Raw genomic sequence first — 23,209 nt, 5'->3', positions numbered from 1 at the left:
CGGTCGTTCACAATTTCCACTATGGACTCGCTTAGGAAGTGTCCATGGGGGACATGTTTTTCCGGCACCGATGGCTAGTTCCGCGCTAGCCCGCCTACCAACCTCGGCAGGGCTTAGGGCCAAGAGGGACTGGTAAGACCAACAGAGGGGGAACTTTGTTATTGTTAATACTAAGCATTGTCTCGTCACTTCTCCGTAGCACTCTTCGTTTTTGCTGCGATCCGGTGTCATCATGGGAGCTCTCAACGAAACCCTCGGTGTGCACATTGATGCCAGCAACTCGTTCGTGCAAGCTGCCGTTTATGGCTTCTTGCTCGTAGGCATTGCATCTTTTGCAGCACCCGTTATCAGCACTGTCCGAGTTCTCCTCAGCTTGTTTGTGCTACCAGGCAAGCCGGTATGTGCCCTTGTCAATCACCTCAGCGAGCACTGAGCAATTCTGACCCCACCACCAGCTCAGCACCTTTGGACCCCGCGGTACCTGGGCCCTCATCACTGGTGCTTCAGATGGCATTGGCAAGGAATTCGCCCTATCACTCGCAGCCAAAGGCTACAACCTCATCCTCATCTCGCGCACGCAATCGAAGCTGGACTCCCTCTCCGCCGAAATCACCTCGAAATATGGCCCCAAGATCGCCGTCAAGACGCTGGCCATGGACTTTGCCCAGAACAAGGATGCCGACTACAACAACATGAAGAAACTGATTGAAGGCCTCGATGTCAGCATCCTGGTGAACAACGTCGGGCTGAGTCACAGCATTCCCGTACCGTTTATCGAGACACCCAAGCAAGAAATGACCGACATCATCATGATCAACTGCATGGCTACACTACGCGTGACACAACTCGTCACTCCCGGCATGGTCTCTCGCAAGCGCGGTCTGGTCCTGACCATGGCTTCATTCGGTGGCTTCTTCCCCACCCCGCTTCTTGCAACTTACTCCGGAAGCAAATCATTCCTCCAGCAATGGTCCACGGCCCTCGCATCCGAGCTCGAACCCCACGGCGTCTACGTGCAATGTGTCCAGTCTCACCTTGTGACCACGGCCATGTCCAAGATCCGCAAGACATCTGCCCTTGTGCCGAACCCAAAGCAGTTTGTCAGCGCTACGCTTAGCAAGGTTGGCAGGAGTGGAGGCGCGCAGGGCGTGGCGTTTACAAGCACGCCTTACTGGAGCCACGGTCTCATGCACTGGTTCCTCTCCCGCTTCCTGGGTGAGCGCTCGCACACGGTTGTCAAGGTCAACCGAGGCATGCACGAGAACATCCGAAAGCGTGCACTCAGGAAGGCTGAGCGCGAGGCAAAGAAGCAGTAAAGCGGGCGTATCTTTGGCGCATGATCTACTTTTCCTTTCGGACTATGTGACCATGGCGATGTTGTGTACAAGCAACATCGCTCGTTCTTCAAGTTAGCATCCCAGCGGTATATTTGCTAGTGTTAAAGTAATCCATATAGTTAGTGTTGTGGTAATATATGTTTGTGATTCAAATTACGCCGCTACCCCACGCGCGTTAAAGTTATACTAAAAGGGATATAATTACATCGATTTGAGCGTTCATGGTCAAAGAGTAGAGTCCCATCGTGAAACATTACAGGACAAAGCAATTCACCCCCCCCCCTCTCATTTACTCACTTACTCACTCACTCACTTATACTCGACCGGATATTACAAGACTCTAAGACGACTTGCCGTAAGCTTGGTCAACCTCCTTCTTGTAGTGTTCCAAGATGCCCTTGCGGTTGAGCTTCTGCGCAGCGGTAGTCAGGCCCTAGAAGAATGTTAGAAATCTTGTTTCCCACGTTCACGGTATCCGTGTATACTTACGTTTTGTGGTGTCCATTCCTCATCAGCCAGGACAACGCCTTCAATCATCTCAAAGCTGGCAAGGCCACCCTTTTGACCCGCCTCTTGGAGCTGCTTCAGCACAGCAGAGTTGATCTTCTTGTCGTGGACGAGCTCTTCAAGGTGGTCACCAGTGACGCCGACTTGAGCGGCAATCTTCTTGAGCTGTGGCTCAGTGGGCACAATGATGGCAATGGGCTTCTGGCGGTCCTCAGCAGCATATACGCAGATGTTTGCGACAATGGGCGCAGATCGATAGACAGACTCGAGCTTCTCGAGCGCAATGTACTCTCCAGCAAGCGTCTTGACAAGGTTCTTCTTGCGGTCGATGATGCGGATTTCTCCGTTGGCGTTGAACTCGCCTACATCACCAGTCTTGAACCAGCCGTCTTCAGTGAAGGCTTCCTTGGTCTCTTCGGGCATGTCCAGATAGCCTTCAACGACACCGCCACCACGAATCCAGATTTCACCCTGAGGAGGCTTGTTGGTGGAGAAGTATCCAGCATCGGCAAAATCAACCAGCTTCATCTCGATTGATCCGGGCATCTCGCCAAGAGCCTTCTCGTTCCAAGCCAAAGGATCCATGAGCGCACCCATGGCGCAAGTCTCGGTCAAACCGTAGCCGCTGATCATGGGTGTAATGGCAATGGAGATGAAGCGCTGAGTTTCCTTTGCAATGGGACCGCCACCGTTCATGCAGATTCGGAGCCTGCCACCCGTAGCCTCCTTGACCTTGTTAAAGACAATGGCGTCGAGAAGACCACTACCGGGAAGGCCAGTGCCCAAGAGGAAACCCTTGGCTGCGAAGGCACCCCAGAACATGTTGCTCTTGAGCGCGCCTCCTGCCTCGACCTTGTTGATGATGCCCTTCTTGATGGTCTCCCATACCTGGGGAACGCCGACCATGACGGTGGGCTTGAGCTCACGGATGTCACCAGCACAGTTTCGCACCGATTGATCGGAGAGTGTGCGGATGGTACCGTAACCCATGGTGCCTCCCCAGTAGAGTACGGCGTTTTCGAAGACGAACTCGAGGATGTGTGCGGCGGGGAGGTAGGTGATGAGCACGTCGCCAGGTCCAAGGTACTTTCCTACAATGACATCGACACCAGCGACTGGGCATATGGTTAGCATGGGACGCGTTGGAGTTGCAGATCTTCGAGTACTTACCAGCAGCAACGACATTGCGGTGCTTGATCATAACACCCTTGGGGGTTCCAGTGGATCCAGAAGTATACATGATACAGGCCAGGTCGTCTGCCTTTGGCGGAATTGGCTCTGCGGGGTTCTCCTCACCCAGCTTGATCAGGTCGTCGAAGCTGATGACTTTCAAGTGGGGATGCGCCTGGGTGAGGGTATCAATGTCCTTTTGCTTGGGGTCGTTCTTTGTGCAGTAGATAACTACTTGGACGTCCTTGGCCTCGTTCATGGGTTTCACGAGCCGGGGCAGCAGCTCTGGGTCGGTAAACATGACCTTTGCTTTGGTCTGAAGCATAGAGTGCTTGAGGCCCTCCTCTCCGAGCGTGTCGTAGGCAGTGACAATGGCCATTGACTGGGAAAGCGCACCTGTAAAAGTGATTAGAGCCGTGCCGGTGCATGCATGTTGCGCGGTTGCTTACCATGGGCAGAAGCCAGCCATTGCATGCTGGTGGCGGCGAAGAGGTGCAGCCTGTCTTGTGGCTCGAAGCCCAGCGACTTGAGAGCAGAACCTACCGAGAGAGCCATTTGCTCAAACTCGACAAAACTCTTGTACTTGTAAGGGCTAAGCTCAAAATATTGCCACTTCTTGTCGACTTCCTGCTCCTTGCCGTCGACCATCTTCTTGACCTTCTTCGTCTCCTCGTGTACGTTGACAATGCGACGCGCACCGACAGCCTTTGCATTTCCAAACTTGGCGGCCGAGTGTCGCAGGATGTCGTAGAGAGTCGAGACGTCGTCGTGGGGCTTCATGATGAGGCCATCTTTGGCGGCGTTGTTGCGGCGCGGTACCGTCTCGCCATCTACCTTTGGGGCATTGGGGACTTCGCAGGTGTAGGGCCCAGTCCTGTAGGTCTTTGCCTGGGGCATCAACTTCTTGAGGTCCTGCGGCATGTTGGCGGTGTCTGCGTGTGGAGAGCGCAGTGCGTGGGAAGGGGCAGTATGGGTATCAAGCAGGAGGGAAAGGGGGATGGCAGAGAGGGCTATTATAGAAAATAGCACGAGGGAGTATCGTCGCCAACGGAGAATGGCGGATGACGGAGTGATACAGAGCTGGGGGGGTTGCTGTTGGGGAGCTTATGCGCTTGTCGTGCTCACGTCGCTAAAGCGATGTGCTGCACGGCCGAGCTTCTAGGCAATGACCTCACAGCCACAGCAAGAGCTGGGCGACTCAGGTGTGGGTGCAGCTAGGTGCAGCCAGTGCAGCCAGTGCAGCCAGTGCAGCCAGTGCAGCCAGTCCGCTTTCTGCTGGCCGCTGGCTGCTGGCTGCTGGCGGCCGTCGGGCACGAGCCGAATGCTCCACTCTTTTTTTTCCTGCAGCGTCAATGCCATGTCTGATCTACGAGGCTGCACACATAGACACAGATACAGACATGTCGAGCACAGGCACATGGAGGCGGCCACCTGTCCTCTGGACGCGTTGATTTGGTTTCTTACTTGCTGGTAACGCGCCCGGCACCAAGCATTTCGGCAGAGAGCCGAGGCTGAGCCGTGGGCCAAGCGGGCAAAGTCGCGTCCCAAGACAGGCAGCCCTCCTTTCATAGCACCTGTGCATTGTTGTTCCTCACAGAGGCACAGCAACAGCTTAGCCAAAACCTTCCTACCGCTGCCCACCCTGCAATCTGCAACCTGCGACCTGCAACCTGCAACCTGCAACCTGCAACCTGCACCCAGCGGGCCTGGCATCCCAACCCCCGTCACCTGCGCCGTCTCCAACGCAATGGATCTGACGGCTCTGCTAGGATCAGATCCTATCGCGGACCCTGAAGAAGGTGTGTAACAAGTCTCTGGGACCATGCCCTCGAATCACAGCCTCAAGTTGATCCTCGGCTCGACGTATTTCTCGCCTCTCTGCCATTCGCTCCTCCACCACGGCCACGTAAAAAGTGTCAGAAAGGCAAAAACATTGTCATCATCGATACACCATGGCGCATCACGCTCACCCTGTTGTGCAGAGGCATTCGTCGTCTTCTCGCAAGACATTCCTTCTCAGTCGCTCGGCTTCTTCGACTCCAAGGCGGCCACACTCGACTTCACCGTGGCGGGCCACCAGCTGGTCATCCACCACTCCAAGAGTCTCCTGACCTCCGACCGCAAGGCAGGAACGACCGGTGCAGGTACGTGTGTGTCGTGACTGTCGTGACTGTCGTGACTGCACTTGTCTTAGCTACCCGCATGGAAGTTGCCGTAGCCGCGGTCGTGGCCACTTCCTGCGTCGTGCTTTCCCCCAGACTATGTCCCCTTCAGCTCCTCCTTGGCTTTGCTTGGGAGCCATCTCTCTCCACATTCCCGTGTCATGTCCACATTGGGCCATAAGCAGAGCCGGCTTGTGTCTAGTGCAAAGTATATGTTCCTCGTCTTGTATGCCCTGCTCCCCTCATCATTGCAAACAAGACGAGAGCATTCTTGCAATTGCACTCGACCTTGGGTTGCTGACGGTAAGCATTCGCCGCGTCGACGTCATTGTTTACCCAATCAACACCAGGCATGCCTGCAACACCTGCATCTTAATCTGCACCATTCACTAACAACACTTGTCCATCGCAGCAATCTGGCGAGTCACTCCTCTCTTCGCCAATTGGATCGCCTCCCCCACCAATTTCCTTGCCATCAGCTCCCTCCTGTCTCCTTCCGCTACTGTCCTTGAGCTCGGTGCCGGCGTCTCTGGCATTGTCGCCCTGACTCTCGGCCCAAGAGTCGGCAAATACATAGCCACGGACCAGCCATACGTGTTAAGACTCCTGCGCCAAAACATTGCTGAGAATCTGCACACCGTCTTCTCGCAACAGCGCAAAAGTAAGAATGCAAAAGGTAGCAGTAAGCGAAATGCCAAGGCCGACGACGCAGCAGCAGCAGCAAGTGCAGAAGACCGCATCACCACCATGGAGTTAGATTGGGAGACTGATTCCGTGTCGCATCTTCCTCCTGTAAACCTCATCATATCCTGCGATTGTGTCTACAACGAAGCCCTCATCGAGCCGTTGAACTCTACCTGCGCCGCCATATGCAAGCTACAAGAGGATGAGAGTAAGCCTACAATATGCCTAATAGCACAGCAATTGCGCAGCCCAGACGTATTTGAAACTTGGCTGAAAAGCTTTCACGAAAAGTTCTGGACGTGGCAGGTTCCCGATAAAATGCTAGGTGAGGGGCTGCGCGAAGGAAGTGGATTCGTCGTCTATCTAGGCGTCGTGAGATGAGTATGGCTATGCGCAGATGACCAGCTACTCGGCGACGAAAAGCGCAAATCAAACCAGGGGGTTTCAATAGTTACTAGAGAGTAGCACCGTATCTAGAGGTGAAGCTAGGGGTTGATCTCGCATACCGTTCAAGGAGCGTAAATCGAAATGAAGCGAAGACGAGGATGTACAAAAAAAGGGGAAACTTGAGCATCAGCCACGAAGGACCGAAGCAATGCACAAAAAGGGAGGCTGGCAGATAAATCCCTCTGGCATTGGTATATTTCATGGTCGCTTCGGCTATGGGATCAGGGCGCCGATAACCGGCCATCAACAAGGCAATGACGTCCCCACGTTCCCCAGCACACGGTAGTAGTCTCCCCTAGTTTCTGATCGCGCAAAGTACCGGTCCATCGGTATGCGGCGAAAGACCACGAGCTGAAAACGTTCGGTATCAGATGCTGCTGCTGCTGCATGCGTCTTGCACAGTGTGGGATGCATTTCCGGCAATGTCTCGTATGCTCTCTATCATCGGAGTGGACCGCCCCGCCAAGTAGCCTCAACCAGCCACAGCCAATCACGCTGTCACTGGCTATCAGTACAGGCGATCGTTTTAGCACATACGCGGGTGTCGCCCCTCTGCCACTGGGAAATGCGTGCCTTAGTGAGCCTTTTGCCGTGGAAAAAAGTACGTATTCCCGGCGGTTGACGACAATCGTCGGCCAGCTCCAATCTCTGACAGTCCGGAAGTGGGCCATGGACCAGGGCCGAGGAACCGTCCATGAACAATTGTGTATCGTGGGTATTTTGGCGGCAGAGATACGGATGCATGCTCCACATGTTCTATATAGATGGCGATGAAGACTTGTTTTTGATTTGAGAAAGTCATCGCATACACATACAGCGAGCCAGCTCGACTAGCATTCCCGCTTGGACGGGTTTTTTGCCATCTCCACGCCACTTCCCCGCATACTCAATTTTGATTGCAGCATCGAAGCTCATATCGATATCAGTCGTGTCGGTAGCGAATTGCAACTCCTTGTGACATAGATCTGGAGCCACCGAATCTTGAGCAAGCACTGCGACTGGCTGTACATCCGCGTATCATCAGCCTTGACCTGCAACCTCGCCAATCTTATCACGTCTCTTGCGACTGTAAGCGTCCTTATCAGAGCTTTCAGGTCAGAGTTTTTTCAGACTGCAAAAAAATCTGTACAAGAATAAAGCGGCTCCCGCCTCCATTGTACTAGCCGGACGGTAGCTTCGACTTTTGAGAAGTAAGTATGGCGGACATGATTGGGCCTGACCACACTCCACGGCGCAGCTGGAAAGACAAGGCGAGGCGTATGAGGAAGGCATTCACTACAAAGTAAATTACATCCTTTTGCCGTTTCATGTCGTTTCGTAGACTAACCACATACAGGGAGGGCCTCGTTGGCACATACGACTATGCCTTTCTCTTCCGACCAAACCTGCCATTTATGAGGCGAGAACGCCGGGTAGCACCATTCTTCGGCCTCAATGACCGTGTACCCGTTATCCTGGCTCTCCTCCTTGGATTTCAACACTCTCTTGCCATGTTGGCAGGTGTCATCACGCCTCCTATCATCCTCTCCAATGCCGCCAACTTGAGCGGCGACGAGCAACGCTATCTGGTATCCACATCACTTATTATCTGCGGTATCCTATCTTCTGTACAGATTACCCGCTTCCATATATGGAAAACACCGTATTATATTGGCACCGGCTTGATTTCTGTCGTAGGAACCTCGTTTGCTACCATCCCTGTGGCGACAGGTGCGCTGAGCCAGATGTACGAGACGGGTTTCTGTCCTGTGGCTGCCGATGGCACAAGGCTACCTTGCCCTGACGGTTATGGAGCTATCCTAGGCACGTGTGCACTATGCGCTTTGCTCGAAATTGGCATGTCGTTTACGAGTCCACGCATCCTCAAGAAGGTGTTTCCACCTCTAGTCACTGGACCTACCGTTCTCCTCATTGGAGTCAAGCTCGTAACTACTGGATTCCAGAACTGGGCTGGGGGTTCTGGTGACTGCAAAAGTCGCCCTGAATCTGGTCTCTTCCAGCTTTGTCCCAACATCAATGCTCCACACGCCTTACCCTGGGGAAGTGCCGAGTTCATTGGCCTTGGTTTCAGCGTATTCATTACAATCATTCTCTGTGAGCGCTTCGGAGCCCCGATTATGAAGTCTACGGCTGTAGTCATCGGGCTTCTCGTTGGTTGCATCATTGCAGGTGCCACGGGCTACTTTGACAAGTCGTCAATTGACTCTGCCCCTGTCGTGTCCTTCATCTGGGTTCAAACATTCAAGCTCACCGTCTACCCACCTATCATCTTACCTCTGCTAGCAGTCTACATGGTCTGCGCCATGGAAGCCATTGGCGACATCACAGCCACCTGTGACGTATCGCGCGTAGAAGTCGACGGCCCGCTCTTCGATTCACGCATCCAAGGCGGCGTGCTCGCCGACGGCATCGCCGGCATGATTGCCGCGCTCTGCACCATCACGCCCATGTCCACATTTGCGCAAAACTGCGGCGTTGTAGCCCTAACACGCTGTGCCAACCGCAAAGCGGGCTACGCATGCTGCTTCTGGCTCATCATCATGGGCATCTTTGCAAAGTTCGCCGCGGCTCTCGTGGCCATTCCCTCGGCTGTCCTGGGCGGCATGACGACCTTCCTCTTCAGTGCCGTCACCGTATCCGGCATCCGCATCATCAGCACCATGCCCTTCACCCGCAGGAACCGGTTTATCCTCACTGCGGGCTTCACGCTTGGCTTCGGCGCCACAATGGTCCCGAATTGGTTCTCGTTTGTGTTTACCTATAGTGGACCCAACACCGCGCTCAAGGGCTTCTACAATGCTATTGAGCTGGTGCTCGAGACGGGATTCGCGGTCGTGGCGCTTGTTACGGTCATTCTGAATTTGGTGCTGCCTGAGGAGATTGAGGATGAAGAGACGCCGGAGATTGTGGCGGATGGGGATGAGAAGGCAGGTGAGAGCGGCGAGTGGGATCAGGGTCGCAAGGGTGCTAACGGTGCGGATGTGGATGTTGAGGGAAGAGCGAGTTCGGATATTGTGGCTAGCAAGGCGGCATGAAGGGGGGAATATTTGTGTTTTTTGTGAATGATTTTCTGGGAATACAAAAGTTTAAGAGGGAAACGCAATTATAGTGTCTTATGGAGTTTAAAAATAAAGGACTCTTTCATTCATTCTTTTGGTTACCGGGTAGCCGGCTGTTCAACCTATCCTTTTCAACCCCCTACAATCTCCTTACCAATCATGATACCAGCCCGTCCGTGCACCTGTCGCCATTGAGTGCTCTAAACTACGACAAGCGCTCTACGCCGCCACATCTACGATTCAAGTCCATGCAAGATGGAGTGTGCCCACACGCACACACGCATGTCCACACAATTGTGTGGAGACTTTTTTTTTAATTATTTTCCGCAGCTACTAGTAGCACCGTTGACAGCAGACATGTTGCATGACCATATGAAGTAGTCTTCAGCCCTACCCGCCACAAAAAAAAAAGAGACCGCATGCCAAAATTATGTATGTGTGACATGAGCATGAGACGACGACAACACCACGTCAACGGTTTTTCTTCTGGTCCTGACACCCACCCACACACCCACACACCTCTCCATCTAGCGGGGTCTTGCAAATGGAAGAAGAAAAGGCTGGAACCGAGGGATAACGGATGCGATACAATTGGGTAGGAAGAGAAGGGTGATGTAAGGCATTGGGTGTGGGATGCGAAAGGCGGCAAGGTGTTGAGGACGCGCCAGTTCCCGATTCGGTAGAGCTTGCGAGGACTGGTGACTTTGAACAGCGCACACACCCCCTTCCTTCTATTTGCGGGCGACTTTACTGTAATTATTATTATTATTTATTTTTCTTTACATACTCGCAATGTTTCAGGTGGGCCGACTGGGCCTGGGCAAATGTGGTAAAGATGCTTTCGAGGGCCAGAATGCTTTCTTTCATGGGTGTAAGGGTTGTGTTGTTCAATCAAGTGCTGTGTTAAAGAGTCATGGGTAAACGGGGCTGGGGGGGTACCCGCTGTATTTTGGGACAACAGCCGAACACGACGGTTTTTTTTTTGCCACACTGCCCCGAGAGCAACATTGTACAAGTAAACTCGGCCAGATGGCTATCGAGACCAATTGTTCACGTTTGCAAGCTGATAAAAAAGACCATGATGGCATACGTAAGTGTGCAGAACAGAGCCGGATGACCGGAAACCTTAGCGATATCAACAAAAAAATGTAACGGCAGGATTCCTGGTGGTGGAAAGGTTGGCCGGATTACAGTACGTACAGTGCGAACCAAATTGTATGGAATACTCTAGCATTGTTATCGGCTAGGCGGGGATATGGAGAAGCAAAGAATACGGCTAGCCGATTAGCGATGACGGCGAGTTTTTGATGAGTGGCATCACCACGGCGTGAGCTTCTATGCCCAGTGAGGCAATCCGCTTGTAAGGACACACACACACACACATTCATAGTACACAATGCCGATGATTCTGAATCAGACCGCTTTTTGGGGATAATCCATTTAGGTGTCCTTTTCTTTCCTTCTCGTCCTCGTTCTCCTTTCCTTTTCCTCCCTTCCCCAGCCAACGGACAGCCATGTCTCTGCCTGCCTAGTCAAGGGAGCAGGCCGAGCGCAATGCGGGAATCCGGGGAAAAAAGGGCATTCGGTGCAGGCTCTGGGGCCCAGCTGCAACAGGATGGACGCCCGCGCGCACTGCCACCCAGGTCGTTCTCGATGCCGAGATCAGCGCGAGGCCTGCACGGAGTCCCGAAATTTCTTCGCCCCGGGACCCTGCCGCCGCCGTAGTGAGAGCCAGCGCTAACCCGCTTTGAGGCATAAATTACGTTACGGCAAAAAAGGGCCCTTTGGCGGCGGCGATGCAGACGCGCTTGACAATGCAGGTCCCAGTCTTTCGCTTACCTGCCCGCAGAGTGTTGGGATGGACAAACTGCCCGCCGCCTTATATTAATGCCCTCCTGCCCGCCGCCACTTTTGCTCTTCCCCCTCCATCCCAACTTTTGTTGCTCCTCCCCTCCGACTACCTTCTGCCTCGTCGTTGACTCGACCGTGGGTGAAGCTTTCCGTCGTTGCTCGAGCTCTCTTGCTCGCCCCCGGAGCCCGGACTATCTTTTTTTGAGCCGCTAGCCGTCTCTGCACCCCCCATCACTTCATTCGCTTTCCCTACACACCACCTTACCGCTGCATCTTTCAATATGCCTTCTCACCAGCCTACTGCTGGCATGATGGCCGTCGACCCCGACTACGTCAAGCAGCCCTCCTCAATGGCAAGCACCTCGGAGCCCAACCGCAACCCCAAGTACGACCCAAAGAAGCCACACATCACCGATACCCCCATTACAAAGTCAAACTGGTACAAGCACGTCAACTGGCTCAACGTAAGTCTCGAGTAGCGTCCCCGCAGCACACAGCATTTGCTAACGTAGCGTTTCAGGTCTACTTCATTATCGGAATCCCTCTCGCCGGTTGCATCGCTGCCTTCTGGACACCGCTCAGGTGGCAGACTGCCCTCTGGGCCGTCGTCTACTACTTCTGGACCGGTCTCGGTATCACGGCTGGCTACCATCGTCTCTGGGCACACAAGTCATACAATGCTAGCCTTCCTCTGAGCATCTTCCTCGCTCTTGTTGGCGGCGGTGCTGTCGAGGGCTCCATCCGCTGGTGGAGCCGTGACCACCGTGCCCACCACCGCTACACCGACACCAACAAGGACCCCTACAGCGTCCGCAAGGGACTTCTCTACAGTCACCTTGGCTGGATGATCATGAAGCAGAACCCCAAGCGCATTGGCCGCACCGACATCACCGACCTTAACGAGGACCCTGTCGTTGTCTGGCAGCACAAGAACTACATCAAGGTTGTCATCTTCATGGGCCTCATCTTCCCCTCTGCTGTCGCTGGCCTCCTCTGGAACGACTGGAAGGGTGGCTTCATCTACGCTGGTATCCTTCGCATTTTCTTCGTCCAGCAGGCCACCTTCTGCGTCAACTCGCTCGCCCACTGGCTCGGTGACCAGCCCTTTGACGACCGCAACAGCCCCAGGGACCACGTCATCACTGCTCTCGTCACTCTTGGTGAGGGATACCACAACTTCCACCACGAGTTCCCCTCCGACTACCGCAACGCTATCGAGTGGCACCAGTATGACCCCACCAAGTGGTCCATCTGGCTGTGGAGCAAGCTCGGTCTCGCCTCCAACCTCAAGCAGTTCCGTGCCAACGAGATCGAGAAGGGCCGTGTCCAGCAACTCCAGAAGAAGATTGACCAGAAGCGCGCCAAGCTCGACTGGGGTGTTCCTCTTGAGCAGCTTCCTGTCATCGAGTGGGACGACTATGTTGAGCAGGCTAAGAACGGCCGTGGTCTGATCGCTGTCGCTGGTGTTGTTCACGACGTTACCGACTTTATCAACGAGCACCCCGGTGGCAAGACCCTGATCAAGAGCGGTATTGGCAAGGACGCTACTGCCATGTTCAACGGTGGTGTCTACTTCCACTCCAACGCTGCCCACAACCTGCTCTCTACCATGAGGGTCGGTGTCATCCGTGGTGGATGCGAGGTTGAGATCTGGAAGCGTGCCCAGAAGGAGAACAAGGAGGTCAACATCGTCAAGGACGAGCAAGGCAACCCAATCATCCGCGCTGGCAACCAAGTCACCAAGGTTGCTCAGCCTATGCTTAGCGCCAGCGCGGCATAGAATGTTTTCTTTATTCGATTTTAGCGATACTCGGCGTTTGGGGGGGAATGCCTTTCCACCTTTGAAGAAGTGGCATAATAAGTTTGTCTTTTCTTTTCCTTCGCTATCGAGCATCAGGGCATGATGCTCAAGTACTATTAGACCGTGTATGTTTGCATAGCCTTTGATAAGCAGTTTGCTTGGAAAAGTGAGCTTTACCGTCTAAATACTAAGATATGATGTCATCATTGACTTCACCCTTCGGATCTATGTGCAACTTTGTATTGTGACTGCTGTCGTGACGCTTCCTTCCTTCCTACTTGCCCCAACACTTGAATCAGCAAGAGAGTGACTGCCTATTTCCCACACCAAGTGGCTCGTGCCTGACGCTTACTTTAACCTTTCCCTTTTATTGCGCCGAATTTCCAGCTCTGTTTCACATCCTTGTTCTAAATTACTCTAAAAAAAGTTATCTTGCTAACAACTCGCTTGCCGACTCGGTAGGAAGTAAGTGGACCTAGTATATCGCGATGCAACAAGACCCCGAAGACGCTCCGCCGAGTAAGCGCCGAAGACTCGATGTTGTTGATTCGCCCAAAGGGGAAGTGCTTGAGAACCAGCCCTGTTCTTCGACAGAATTACACAAGGGTCTTGATAGGCCGATTAGTCCTCCGCCTTTGTCGAATCGGGTAGGACGTGAAGAGGGCGGTGGTTTTACAACGGGCTGGGGCTTTGGTGGTGTGGTGAAAGAGAAGGTGGCTTTGGAAACGGCAGGGCCATCCACACACTTCATCTCGTCGCCAGTGCAGCTCACGCGGATTGAAAAGCTACCGAGTGAGAAGAATGTCGATACAGTGGGCTTGGCGGATTTGTTGGGAGACCCCATGATCAAGGAGTGTTGGAACTTTAACTACTTGTTCGACCTGGATTTCGTCATGTGAGTATTTTTCGAATTTCAGTCCTGAGAGTTGAGATGTTGGTGGAGTTTGAATACTAACTGATAAATAGGCAACACTTTGATAGGGACGTCAGGAATATGGTCAAAGTCAAGATTGTGCATGGCTTCTGGAAGGGAGATGACAAAAACTGGATCGCATTACTAGTAAGTACCATAGTTTCTCGGAGTTTGATGCTCACACCAACCGTCCTTTTTTCGGATATCAATTGCTTGAATACTGATGATCTGTAGGAAACAGCAAAACGATATCCCAATATTGAGCTTAAAGCTGCATATGTCCCAGATGCATTCGGTACTCATCACTCGAAAATGCTCATTCTCTTCCGACATGATGACACCGCTCAGGTCGTTATCCATACAGCCAATATGATTTACCGTGACTGGGCAAATATGACACAAGCAGTCTGGGCGTCACCGTTGCTTCCATTCTTGCAGCACATACCATCAGAGCAATCAAAGTCCACAAAAATCCACTCTATTGGGAGCGGCGAACGATTCAAAATTGATCTTCTTCGTTACCTGTATGTATATGGAATGCAATTGAGGGCTTTAACCCTCCAGCTGAGATCCTACGACTTCTCAGGCATTCGGGCAGCGTTCCTTGGAAGCACACCATCAACACAGAGACCTTCTGTAACCAGTTCTTCGAACACTGCTTTTGGTTGGTTAGGGCTAGACCAGATACTTTCTAGTATTCCAGTCAAGGCATCAGAAGCTAGTTCCCGTCCTCACATCGTCACTCAAATCTCGTCAGTGGCGACACTGGGTGCGGCACCAACATGGCTTTCTCATTTCCAGTCCATTCTTTCGCGCTGTTCGAGAATTGAAGATTCGGAAAAAGAAGAAGCATCATCATCTTCATTCACAAAAGCCTCTAAGATCCTCGCCACGCAAGATTCCAATGCAGCAGAAGCACCAGAACCCAAGTTCAGCATTGTATTCCCAACTCCAGCCGAGATCCGCATGTCCCTGGATGGCTACGCTTCTGGCGGGTCCATCCACTGGAAATTCCAATCCAACCAGCAGCAAAAACAACTCGAGTACATGCACCCACTACTCTGTCACTGGACCCCCATGTCCCGCCCCTATCCGTCCCAACAAGAAGCACACCGTGGTACAGCAGCACCACATATCAAAACGTACATTCGCTTCAGCGACGAAACCCACAAGACAATCGACTGGGCTCTACTCACCAGCGCCAACCTAAGCAAGCAAGCATGGGGCGAAGTGGTTAATAAACACGAAGCAATCCGAATCCAGTCCTATGAAACAGGTGTCGTAGTGTGGCCTGCTCTATTTGCAGAATCCGGGCACTCATCGACAATGGTCCCCGTGTTCGGGACTGATACCCCAGAGGCGGGCAAATACGGCGAGGAAAATAAGGGGACGGTGGTTGGATTCCGCATGCCGTACAATCTACCACTCGTACCGTACTCGGCTAATGAGCGACCTTGGTGTGCGACACTGCCGTATGAGGAGCCAGATCGGTATGGATATTCTTGGCCTGGTTGGTTTCGTTGAAGGGGTACCAAGGTGTTTATACATATACCGCTTACCATGACTTTGATATCAACATGAACGCGTGGCAGTCTCAATCCAACATACATATGTAATAACGCATTGCAAACATGGGTAATAGAAACTAGAGCAGCATATCATAGCTCAAAAGCTATTTTTTCTCATTCCTCTTATTTATTTAATATTGATTGCGCCTTGTTGGCATCAGGGTTTTCCCATCCATCTTCCTGTCCTACGCATCTCCTCTCTACTTGTCGTACTTGGCGACCAACTCCTCGCCAAGCTTGATGTACTCCTGCTCAGCCTGCTCCTGAGTCGTTCCAGCATCGACAACCTCCTTCCACTTGTTGTACTTGGCCTTGCCCTGTTGTTGTCTCACCGTTAGCTTCCGTTTCTGCATCATTTACCAGTTCTCTTGACAAACGACGCCCTGGGGGTTATCCTCCAGCCTAATCTCTCGTTGCTTCTCTACCATTTATGTAGGAAGTCGATTGTGGTGGTTTTTTTTTCTTGTCCGGGAATTCCGGGTTGCGAGAGAGAGAAACGAGGAAGGAAGTTGTGCCGCGTGTGGAATCTGAAGGAAGGGAAAAAAGGGAGGGAGGGACATACAGTAAGATCGAACATGCCGGGCTTCGTTGCTGCGCTGAAATCCGTGCCATTCGCAACCTTTGCGTACGCGTAGAGCTACGATGTTGTTAGCTTTCATCTTGTTTGAAACTCGTGTTACGGATAGGAGATGCGAGCGTAGTAGAGCTACGTGGGCCTTCCTGCATGTCCATGCGCCACTACTATTGCTTTTTTTCTCTTTCTCGTACGTCGCTACTTATGGCGGCTTTGGTACGAGTGGAGAAGTTTAAAATGGTGAGACAGGGAGTGGTAAAGAGCACATGGAGGGAGAGGGGATATGTAAGGGAAATGGAGGGAGACGTACCTTGAGCTGCTCATCGTTGCTGGGACCTTGCTTGCTAGCAGCCTTGAGCTTCTCGCCCATGGTGCTGACTTTCTTGTAGACTTCGTCGAACTTTGCGGAAGGCATTTTGCGTGGTTGTTACTTTGCTTTCTTGGAACTTTGTAAAAGCAGGGTCAAGGGTAAGTGGAGGAGTTCTGGTGGTTTGGTGGTGAGGGGTTCAGTTCGAGAACAGGTTCCGAGGGATGTTGGTTTGGTGGGGCACATGGCGTGGGCACATGTGCCTGCCTGTCTGTGTGTGTGTGTTGCCCCGCCATTCTGGGCTTATGACGTTGACTAGCTTTCGGTGCTCCCCGCGCCTGCCCCCTCCCCTTGTGATATTTGCTTGTGCAATCTAAGTTTCCCAACATGTTTTTTGTAGCACTTTGGGATGCATTTTGTATGGATTCGGGTAGATTTGACCCGAGATTTTTTTGGGGGGTTAGTTTGCGTAAATGTATGATTTTGTATGTATCTAGGAAAAAAAAAGGAAATGTCTTCAATGTCTAACTTGACATTCCTCATGCTATGTGTATGCAACTCTCGTCTGGCCATCATTTCTCTCATCTCGGGTCTTGGGTATCTTCTCCCGTGGTAAGCGCGTCTTCCGGTAAATATATAGGTAGTTGTTGGGCGCGCAAAAAAAGTCAGAAAACTAAGTATTAGGAGCATGCTTCGGGTAAACGCTCTAATGTGTGCCGTTCACACCGTTTACGCCATTGACGCCATTTACACCGTTGGTTACGGGTGATGCTTCGAGCTTCCTACGGTAAAGCTCGCCGTCACAACTCCTCAGGCGCTCTGCTGCTTGCTCAGGCGTGATATCACGCTGAGGCTCGGCCATCATCTCGTAGCCGACCTGGAACTTGCGGACTGTGGCGCTTCGTAGTAGTGGTGGATAGAAGTGAATGTGGAAATGGCTGCACTCAATCTCGTCGGCTGTGCCTGTAAGAGGAGCCTGATGGAGTCCCATACCTGTATTCGTTAGCCACATCTATTTGTACAAACAAATTTTGCTGACTTACTGTACGGGAACTGCGTCTCAAAGAGGTTGTCATACCGCCTCGTAATCTCAGCAATAGCCTCTGCTAATTGTGCACGCTCTTCTTTTGTGAAATCCACGAGTGACCGCTTGTGCTGCTTCGAGATAATCATAATCTCAAACGGCCAGACGGCCCAGTACGGAACACCGGCCCAGAAGTTCTCGTTCTCGAATACCGTGCGTGCCTTCTCTTTTGACTCTAACTCGGCGTAATCCACCAACATGTGGGAACCGCCATTTTCTTTACGGTACTTGCTCAGTTGCACAAGTTCGGTCGCGGGCTCTTCAGGAAGTGAGGTAGTCGTCCAGATTTGGCCATGGGGGTGGGGATTAGAGCAGCCCATTGCCGTACCCTTGTTCTCGAAGATTTGCATGTACCGGTACTGCGCGCTTGGTGGGGTAAGAGGGCCCTGTGAAAGCGGTGGAATGTTGATTGCCGAAGCAAGTTTAGCCAGCGGTGACTTTGAATCCAGGTGCGCAACATAAATGTTCGTCCAGGTTTCTATGATTGGCACAATCTGAGCGGGCGACATGTCGGCCAGAGTGAGGTTGTGGGACGGGGAGAAACATATGACGTAGCATTTTCCAGTCACGGCTTCAGCGCGGAGCAGGCGGGAAGCAAGAGAACCATCTTTGGAGTCTGGGCGATACTCTTGTTGCTCTTCCATGACGGCACTGTAGTCGTTGACAAAAACAAAAGTGCTCTCAAACTTGGGGTTGTGCTCGCCATTAGCCCGCGTATTTGACGGACATAGATAGCACTAGTTGGAGTTAGTAATGTAGTCATGTATTGGACTCTGCTTAAGTGCTGGTATTACCTTGGGGTCATAATCGGGGAGTGTCGTCTTCGAGGGCGACTCTTGCATGCCTCTACGGAGAAATTAGACGTCTATGCGACAGATTCTTGTACGACAGTGCTTACTGCCATGGGCGCTTTGTCCGGTGTGGAGAAACTAATATCCAACTTCCTCGCAACAGATTGAAGCGCCTGTGAGAGATGTCGTTCAAGACGGGGTCAGTCATGTCGTCGGTATTTTCCCGGTGTAGATGGTGGGGTGAACAGAGGCGGCTTTTCAGGATTTAGAGAAGTACATATATATAGCGAGAGAGCACGAGACAGCGAGAATGCAGCATGGGCAGGCTGCAGGCTGTAAGTCAAGCGGTGCACGCTAACAGGGTCAAGCTTTCCCTGCCGGCGGAATACTAACCCGATGCGGTAGCACACCCACCACGACACCTCCGGGAGCTTGCGCGTAGAGGTTAAGGACAGCAGAGCCTCTCCATCAACCCACGATACCTGCCCGATTGGAGAAGCAGCCCGCAACCTGTCAACGCAGGGTTTTTTTTTCCACCGAAACATGGCGGCAATGATGCCCAGTTCCGCAACGAGCGCCAATCCCTACGATGATGATGCAGTGGAGCGTGACTTGATTGACCCGGACGATGGTGCGTCGCATGCAGCAGCAGCCTACTACCCACCCTTCCACATGTACATACACGAGGCAACGGTCGACGGCAAGCTAACCACCACCAGCTACCCTCGATGACCTCGACGACCCTCTGCAAGGCACGTCGGACCGCGCGCCGCTGACGGGGAACATCCAGCGCAACGCTGCCCAGACACAGTCTTACTTAACGTCGAGCATTCCGGGGGAAGACCGCCGCGCGCCAACAAACACCATTGACGAGACGGTATGGGAGACACTGTCAAGAGACATTTTTGCCATATGGGAGAAGATGAAGCAGGTGCTGTACCCCAAATACCTGCTGGGCGGCATGATGCAGCGCGGCGGAGGCATTGGGGCTGCAGAGCGCGGTGAAGCAGACGGTGTCGGCGGTCGTCTCAGGAATATTGCAGGCAGATGGCCAGATGCCGATGTCATTCTCCAGGGCGGCATGAGCGAGGGACTAAGAGACTGGGACCTCTGGGGGCCGCTCATCTTCTGCTTACTGCTGAGCTTGTTCTTGTCATGGGGAGCCAAAGGCGACCAAAAGGACCTTGTCTTCTCAGGCGTCTTCGCCATGGTGTGGATCGGAGAGGCTGTGGTGACGCTACAGATCAAGTTACTGGGCGGTAATATGTTCGTACATGGTTCTCAGGTATTCATGGGACAGATGCTAATGCTACTACAGCGCCTTCTTCCAGTCCATCTCGATTATCGGCTACACTCTGTTTCCGCTTGTCATTGCCTCGGTGCTCAGCGCTGTCGGCATACCCGTCATTGTGCGCATACCCGTCTACGTAGTTCTGATTGCATGGTCACTGGCAGCTGGTGTGAGCATCATGGGCGGATCTGGGGTCGTGAGGAACCGAGTCGGGATTGCAGTATACCCCTTGTTTGTATTTTACGTTGCGCTGGGCTGTCTTTGCTTCATCAGCTAGAGTGGGATGGGGCTACTATGGGTTTGGTGTAAAAGTAGTGTGCTACTATTTGGTAGGGGATGCATGACACGGCCCCGGGCGTTCAGGGCAAGCTTGATGAGATGGCGCCGATTCGGCCCTGAGCATGTTCACATATGTAAATTGACCTGGACTATTCGCAGCGCCCCATACTAGAGCGCGTTTGACACGCCTTGATGATGCTGCAAGTCTGACGTGCATGCACCAAGAAAAGCCCAGTACGCACGAGTTGCAGCGACCCGCGCCTGTGTTTAGGCAGGTCACTTTCCCCACTTCGTCATTGGTCTTTGCAGCGACAACGCACTCGACCACGACGGGCAGAAGCGCCAATCCTCTGCTCCTCAGCGAATCACTCAGCACACAGAGCGTGGGTTCACTGTTCACCACCCACCTCTCACTGCAGACGCGTTCGGGACTGGCCCTGGCATTTCTCAGTCATCGCTGCACCGGCGCATTGCAGTGGAAATTTGGGACGCGGCGCTTTGACCGACTCCACTACAACTGCTAGACCACTCGATCGACGACAGACTTCCCTCCGCTGGAACAAAGCAAGCCACAGCAGGACATTCCCATTCCCATTCCCAGGGCTCTTTGCCCCCCCCTTCTGTCCTTGTTGACACTGTCGGGTAAGACCTGCCGCATCCCATTGTCTGACCTTCAGCTCGCCGCTAGCCGTGCCAGAGCATCACCTGCGCGACTGTCGCACCTGGCCACCGCAACTTGACTACTCCCCTACTACCCTGCACTTGCCATTCTTCGTATTTACCCAATCCCAGCTACACCAAACACACAAGGCCGCACTCTCGGTCCCCGAACCATCGTCTACACCACCCTTGAACCCGACCATCCTCGCTCCGCAGCGCATACATCAGCCCCTCCTTGAAGCCTATAATAACAGCCTACCTGTACCATGGCCGACACACCAGAGACACAGCACGAAGCTGCTGCCGCCGTCACCTCGACCCCCGCAACCAAAGACATCACAGGCACGGCGCCAACATCTCCTGCGCGGAGCGACAAGAGCAGCGATAGCGAGGGCAAGAATGTGAGGGAGAAGCTAAAAGACACCCAAATTGATGTGCCGCCGACATCAAACCCCGTCTCCGACACCGACCAAGCTACAAAAGACGCGACCAACGGCACCACCAAACCCGGCGATCAGAGCGTCTCGGGATCAGACAGCGAGCGCGGACGGTTACGGCGAAAGCGCAGCCGCGAAGACTTTGAGGATGATGTCGATGCCGACAAACAGCCAGAAAAGAAGATTGAGCGCCATGCGCGCAAGAGATCGAGAGACATTACAAAGGATCTGGAGGCTGGTATACCCGCCAAACCTGCCGGCAGCGCCATCTCGAGCATCAAGGAAAGCGACACAGACGAGCATATGACGTCGCCCAGCAAGAGCGCATCGACCACCACTGCGACAGCTGCGACCGAAAAGAGGTCTGGTTCCAACACAAGCCCAAAGAACAAGCGATCGCGCGAGGAAGCCGAGAACGACACTGAAGATACCACCAAAGGCACCGAAATCGGAGCAGCAAATGGCGACGCGGCTCTTAGCGAGGAGCGTGATTCCAAGCGGCTGCGAGACAAGGAAAGAACCCAGAGTATCACAGATACAGAGTCAAAGACCAAGGTAAGTTAGCGAATATGCATCTTTCTTTGGTCGTAGCAAAATTGACATTAACATTAGATTCCACCGGGGAGCGGATTCGCCAACACCTCTGCATCATCGCCTTTCGCCGCCATGGCAGCCAAACCTCAGCAAGCAAAGACCTCGGACAAGACCGATTCGCTACCGCAAACATCTGATGACAAGTTCAAGGCTTCTGGTTTTGGTGGCTTTGCAGCCTCGACTACGTCTCCGTTTGGTGGACTGGGTGGACTTGGTGGCTCCAAGCCTAGTACTAGTTCGCCCTTTGGCGCAGCAAGTGGTAACAAACTATCCTCGTTTGCTGGAAGTGCAGCCCCATCAACACTGGGCGGTGGCGGCGGTGGATTTGGTGCGCTTGGCGGCTCTGGTACATCTTCCTTTGGCGGAAGTTCCTTTGGCGGGTCGCTAAGTGGTGGATTTGGAGGTCTGGGCGGTGTCAAGACAATCGGATCCTTTGCAGCACCTGGAGGCAATCTGGAAATCAAGGGCTTGAAGGAGAAGGAGAAACCTTTTGGAGCAGCAGCAGACGACGAATCTTCGGAAGATGAGGACGGCGATGACGAAGACCCGGAAAAGGGTACTGAGAAAGAGGAACGGCAACGGCAGTCGAGTCAGCCTCTTCTTTCGCAACACCGTAAGCTTCTGCTTGTCTACTGTGAAGGATGAAGCTAACTTTGATAAAGCACCCGAGACTGGAGAAGAGGGCGAGCAAACCATCTGGACTGGTCGTGCAAAGTTGTACCTCATGGCTGGCGAAGGCTCAAACCGAGCATGGAAGGAGCGTGGTGTGGGAACGTTCAAGTTCAATATTACAGTGGATGAGCCCAAGAAAGCACGCTTCGTACTCCGCGCCGAAGGTACCCACCGTCTACTTCTCAACGCGGCCGTTACGCGCAAAATGGTATTTGGAGGCGACGCGCAGGGCGAAAAGCCAAAGGACGGACGTCTGCTCTTCAACTCGCCCAATCAAGATGGCGAGCTGGAGATGCATCTACTCAGGGTAAGGACCCTTTTTTTTCTTCTTATTTGTTTTCTCATGACAATCGTACTTTTTTTTTGGGAAACAACTAACGTGGATGTGCGCAAATAGATGAAAGCGGAAAATGCAAAGCAGCTGTGGGAAGAAGTGACAAAGGTTCAAGAGGAACAGTTGTAGGAAGCCTTTTCTCTAAGCCTTGAGTGAGTTTTTGTCCGGTATCCTCTTCGACTATACCCTATGACGATTTTGCCCTCACCTTGGCATTGTTTTTTCTTTCTTTCTTGTTTTCTGTCTCTCGTTTGGAAACGAGAGCAAGAGATATTGAGGAGAAACTGGAATGGTGGGGAGGGAGGGGGGAAGGTTGGGGAAGAGAGAGAAGGGGGGGGGGGTTGGAATGTTAATATTTTCCACAAAACGACAAAACTTATCAAAGGCGAAGGGAGAAAGGTGAACCAAAGCAAAGCAAATTCAAGGCAGAAAAAAAAAGGCATGGAACAACGGACATGTATGACGGATTCCACTCCGTCTCTTATATTTTTTTGGCCCTTTCTGAATCCCCCCCCCTCCTCTTTTTTCTCTTTAATTTCTTCTCGTCTGTTTCCCCCCCCCTCTCTCTCCCCTCCCCGCCTTTTATTTTCTGCAGCTGTAAAGACTAGGGATATGGTAGGAGAGGGGAGAAGGGGAGAGAAGGGGAGAGAAAAAGGCAAAGTAAAGTCATGAAAGGGGGGAAAGGGG

The 23,209-nt window shown here is 52.8% G+C and overlaps 10 protein-coding genes across 10 annotated transcripts; 7 read left to right on the top strand and 3 right to left on the bottom strand.

Moving 5' to 3' along the window:
- Positions 1-232: 232 nt before the first annotated feature.
- Positions 233-1,316, top strand: COCMIDRAFT_86646 (uncharacterized protein; the record flags this gene model as incomplete). The annotated part of the gene is made up of 2 exons (XM_007686691.1): positions 233-397; positions 456-1,316. 2 exons carry the CDS (start codon positions 233-235, stop codon positions 1,314-1,316), a joined length of 1,026 nt encoding a protein of 341 aa, XP_007684881.1.
- A 361-nt stretch (positions 1,317-1,677) lies between these two features.
- Positions 1,678-3,935, bottom strand: COCMIDRAFT_23635 (uncharacterized protein; the record flags this gene model as incomplete). Its single annotated transcript, XM_007686632.1, has 4 exons — positions 1,678-1,770; positions 1,827-2,959; positions 3,015-3,410; positions 3,464-3,935. 4 exons carry the CDS (start codon positions 3,933-3,935, stop codon positions 1,678-1,680), a joined length of 2,094 nt encoding a protein of 697 aa, XP_007684822.1.
- An 826-nt stretch (positions 3,936-4,761) lies between these two features.
- Positions 4,762-6,241, top strand: COCMIDRAFT_2524 (uncharacterized protein; the record flags this gene model as incomplete). Its single annotated transcript, XM_007686615.1, has 3 exons — positions 4,762-4,813; positions 4,997-5,158; positions 5,589-6,241. 3 exons carry the CDS (start codon positions 4,762-4,764, stop codon positions 6,239-6,241), a joined length of 867 nt encoding a protein of 288 aa, XP_007684805.1.
- A 1,262-nt stretch (positions 6,242-7,503) lies between these two features.
- Positions 7,504-9,342, top strand: COCMIDRAFT_23633 (uncharacterized protein; the record flags this gene model as incomplete). Its single annotated transcript, XM_007686631.1, has 2 exons — positions 7,504-7,589; positions 7,644-9,342. The coding sequence occupies 2 exons, from the start codon at positions 7,504-7,506 to the stop codon at positions 9,340-9,342; spliced, it is 1,785 nt and encodes a 594-aa protein (XP_007684821.1).
- A 2,156-nt stretch (positions 9,343-11,498) lies between these two features.
- COCMIDRAFT_86717 (uncharacterized protein) lies at positions 11,499-12,997 on the top strand (the record flags this gene model as incomplete). The annotated part of the gene is made up of 2 exons (XM_007686690.1): positions 11,499-11,681; positions 11,738-12,997. The coding sequence occupies 2 exons, from the start codon at positions 11,499-11,501 to the stop codon at positions 12,995-12,997; spliced, it is 1,443 nt and encodes a 480-aa protein (XP_007684880.1).
- A 509-nt stretch (positions 12,998-13,506) lies between these two features.
- Positions 13,507-15,455, top strand: COCMIDRAFT_86721 (uncharacterized protein; the record flags this gene model as incomplete). The annotated part of the gene is made up of 4 exons (XM_007686689.1): positions 13,507-13,672; positions 13,727-13,913; positions 13,985-14,078; positions 14,166-15,455. 4 exons carry the CDS (start codon positions 13,507-13,509, stop codon positions 15,453-15,455), a joined length of 1,737 nt encoding a protein of 578 aa, XP_007684879.1.
- A 244-nt stretch (positions 15,456-15,699) lies between these two features.
- On the bottom strand, positions 15,700-16,488 carry COCMIDRAFT_86669 (uncharacterized protein; the record flags this gene model as incomplete). Its single annotated transcript, XM_007686688.1, has 3 exons — positions 15,700-15,816; positions 16,062-16,136; positions 16,384-16,488. 3 exons carry the CDS (start codon positions 16,486-16,488, stop codon positions 15,700-15,702), a joined length of 297 nt encoding a protein of 98 aa, XP_007684878.1.
- A 598-nt stretch (positions 16,489-17,086) lies between these two features.
- Positions 17,087-18,463, bottom strand: COCMIDRAFT_2519 (uncharacterized protein; the record flags this gene model as incomplete). Its single annotated transcript, XM_007686614.1, has 4 exons — positions 17,087-17,373; positions 17,424-18,201; positions 18,259-18,310; positions 18,363-18,463. 4 exons carry the CDS (start codon positions 18,461-18,463, stop codon positions 17,087-17,089), a joined length of 1,218 nt encoding a protein of 405 aa, XP_007684804.1.
- Positions 18,464-18,807: 344 nt separating this feature from the next.
- Positions 18,808-19,823, top strand: COCMIDRAFT_86776 (uncharacterized protein; the record flags this gene model as incomplete). The annotated part of the gene is made up of 3 exons (XM_007686687.1): positions 18,808-18,886; positions 18,975-19,521; positions 19,574-19,823. The coding sequence occupies 3 exons, from the start codon at positions 18,808-18,810 to the stop codon at positions 19,821-19,823; spliced, it is 876 nt and encodes a 291-aa protein (XP_007684877.1).
- A 928-nt stretch (positions 19,824-20,751) lies between these two features.
- Positions 20,752-22,651, top strand: COCMIDRAFT_86790 (uncharacterized protein; the record flags this gene model as incomplete). Its single annotated transcript, XM_007686686.1, has 4 exons — positions 20,752-21,477; positions 21,535-22,129; positions 22,179-22,495; positions 22,586-22,651. 4 exons carry the CDS (start codon positions 20,752-20,754, stop codon positions 22,649-22,651), a joined length of 1,704 nt encoding a protein of 567 aa, XP_007684876.1.
- Positions 22,652-23,209: the final 558 nt, after the last annotated feature.

This window comes from Bipolaris oryzae (genome assembly GCF_000523455.1).
Source record: "Bipolaris oryzae ATCC 44560 unplaced genomic scaffold scaffold_21, whole genome shotgun sequence".
NCBI lineage: Eukaryota > Fungi > Ascomycota > Dothideomycetes > Pleosporales > Pleosporaceae > Bipolaris > Bipolaris oryzae.
Note: the sequence above shows the minus strand (reverse complement) of the source record. Positions and strands in the feature narration are given on the sequence as shown.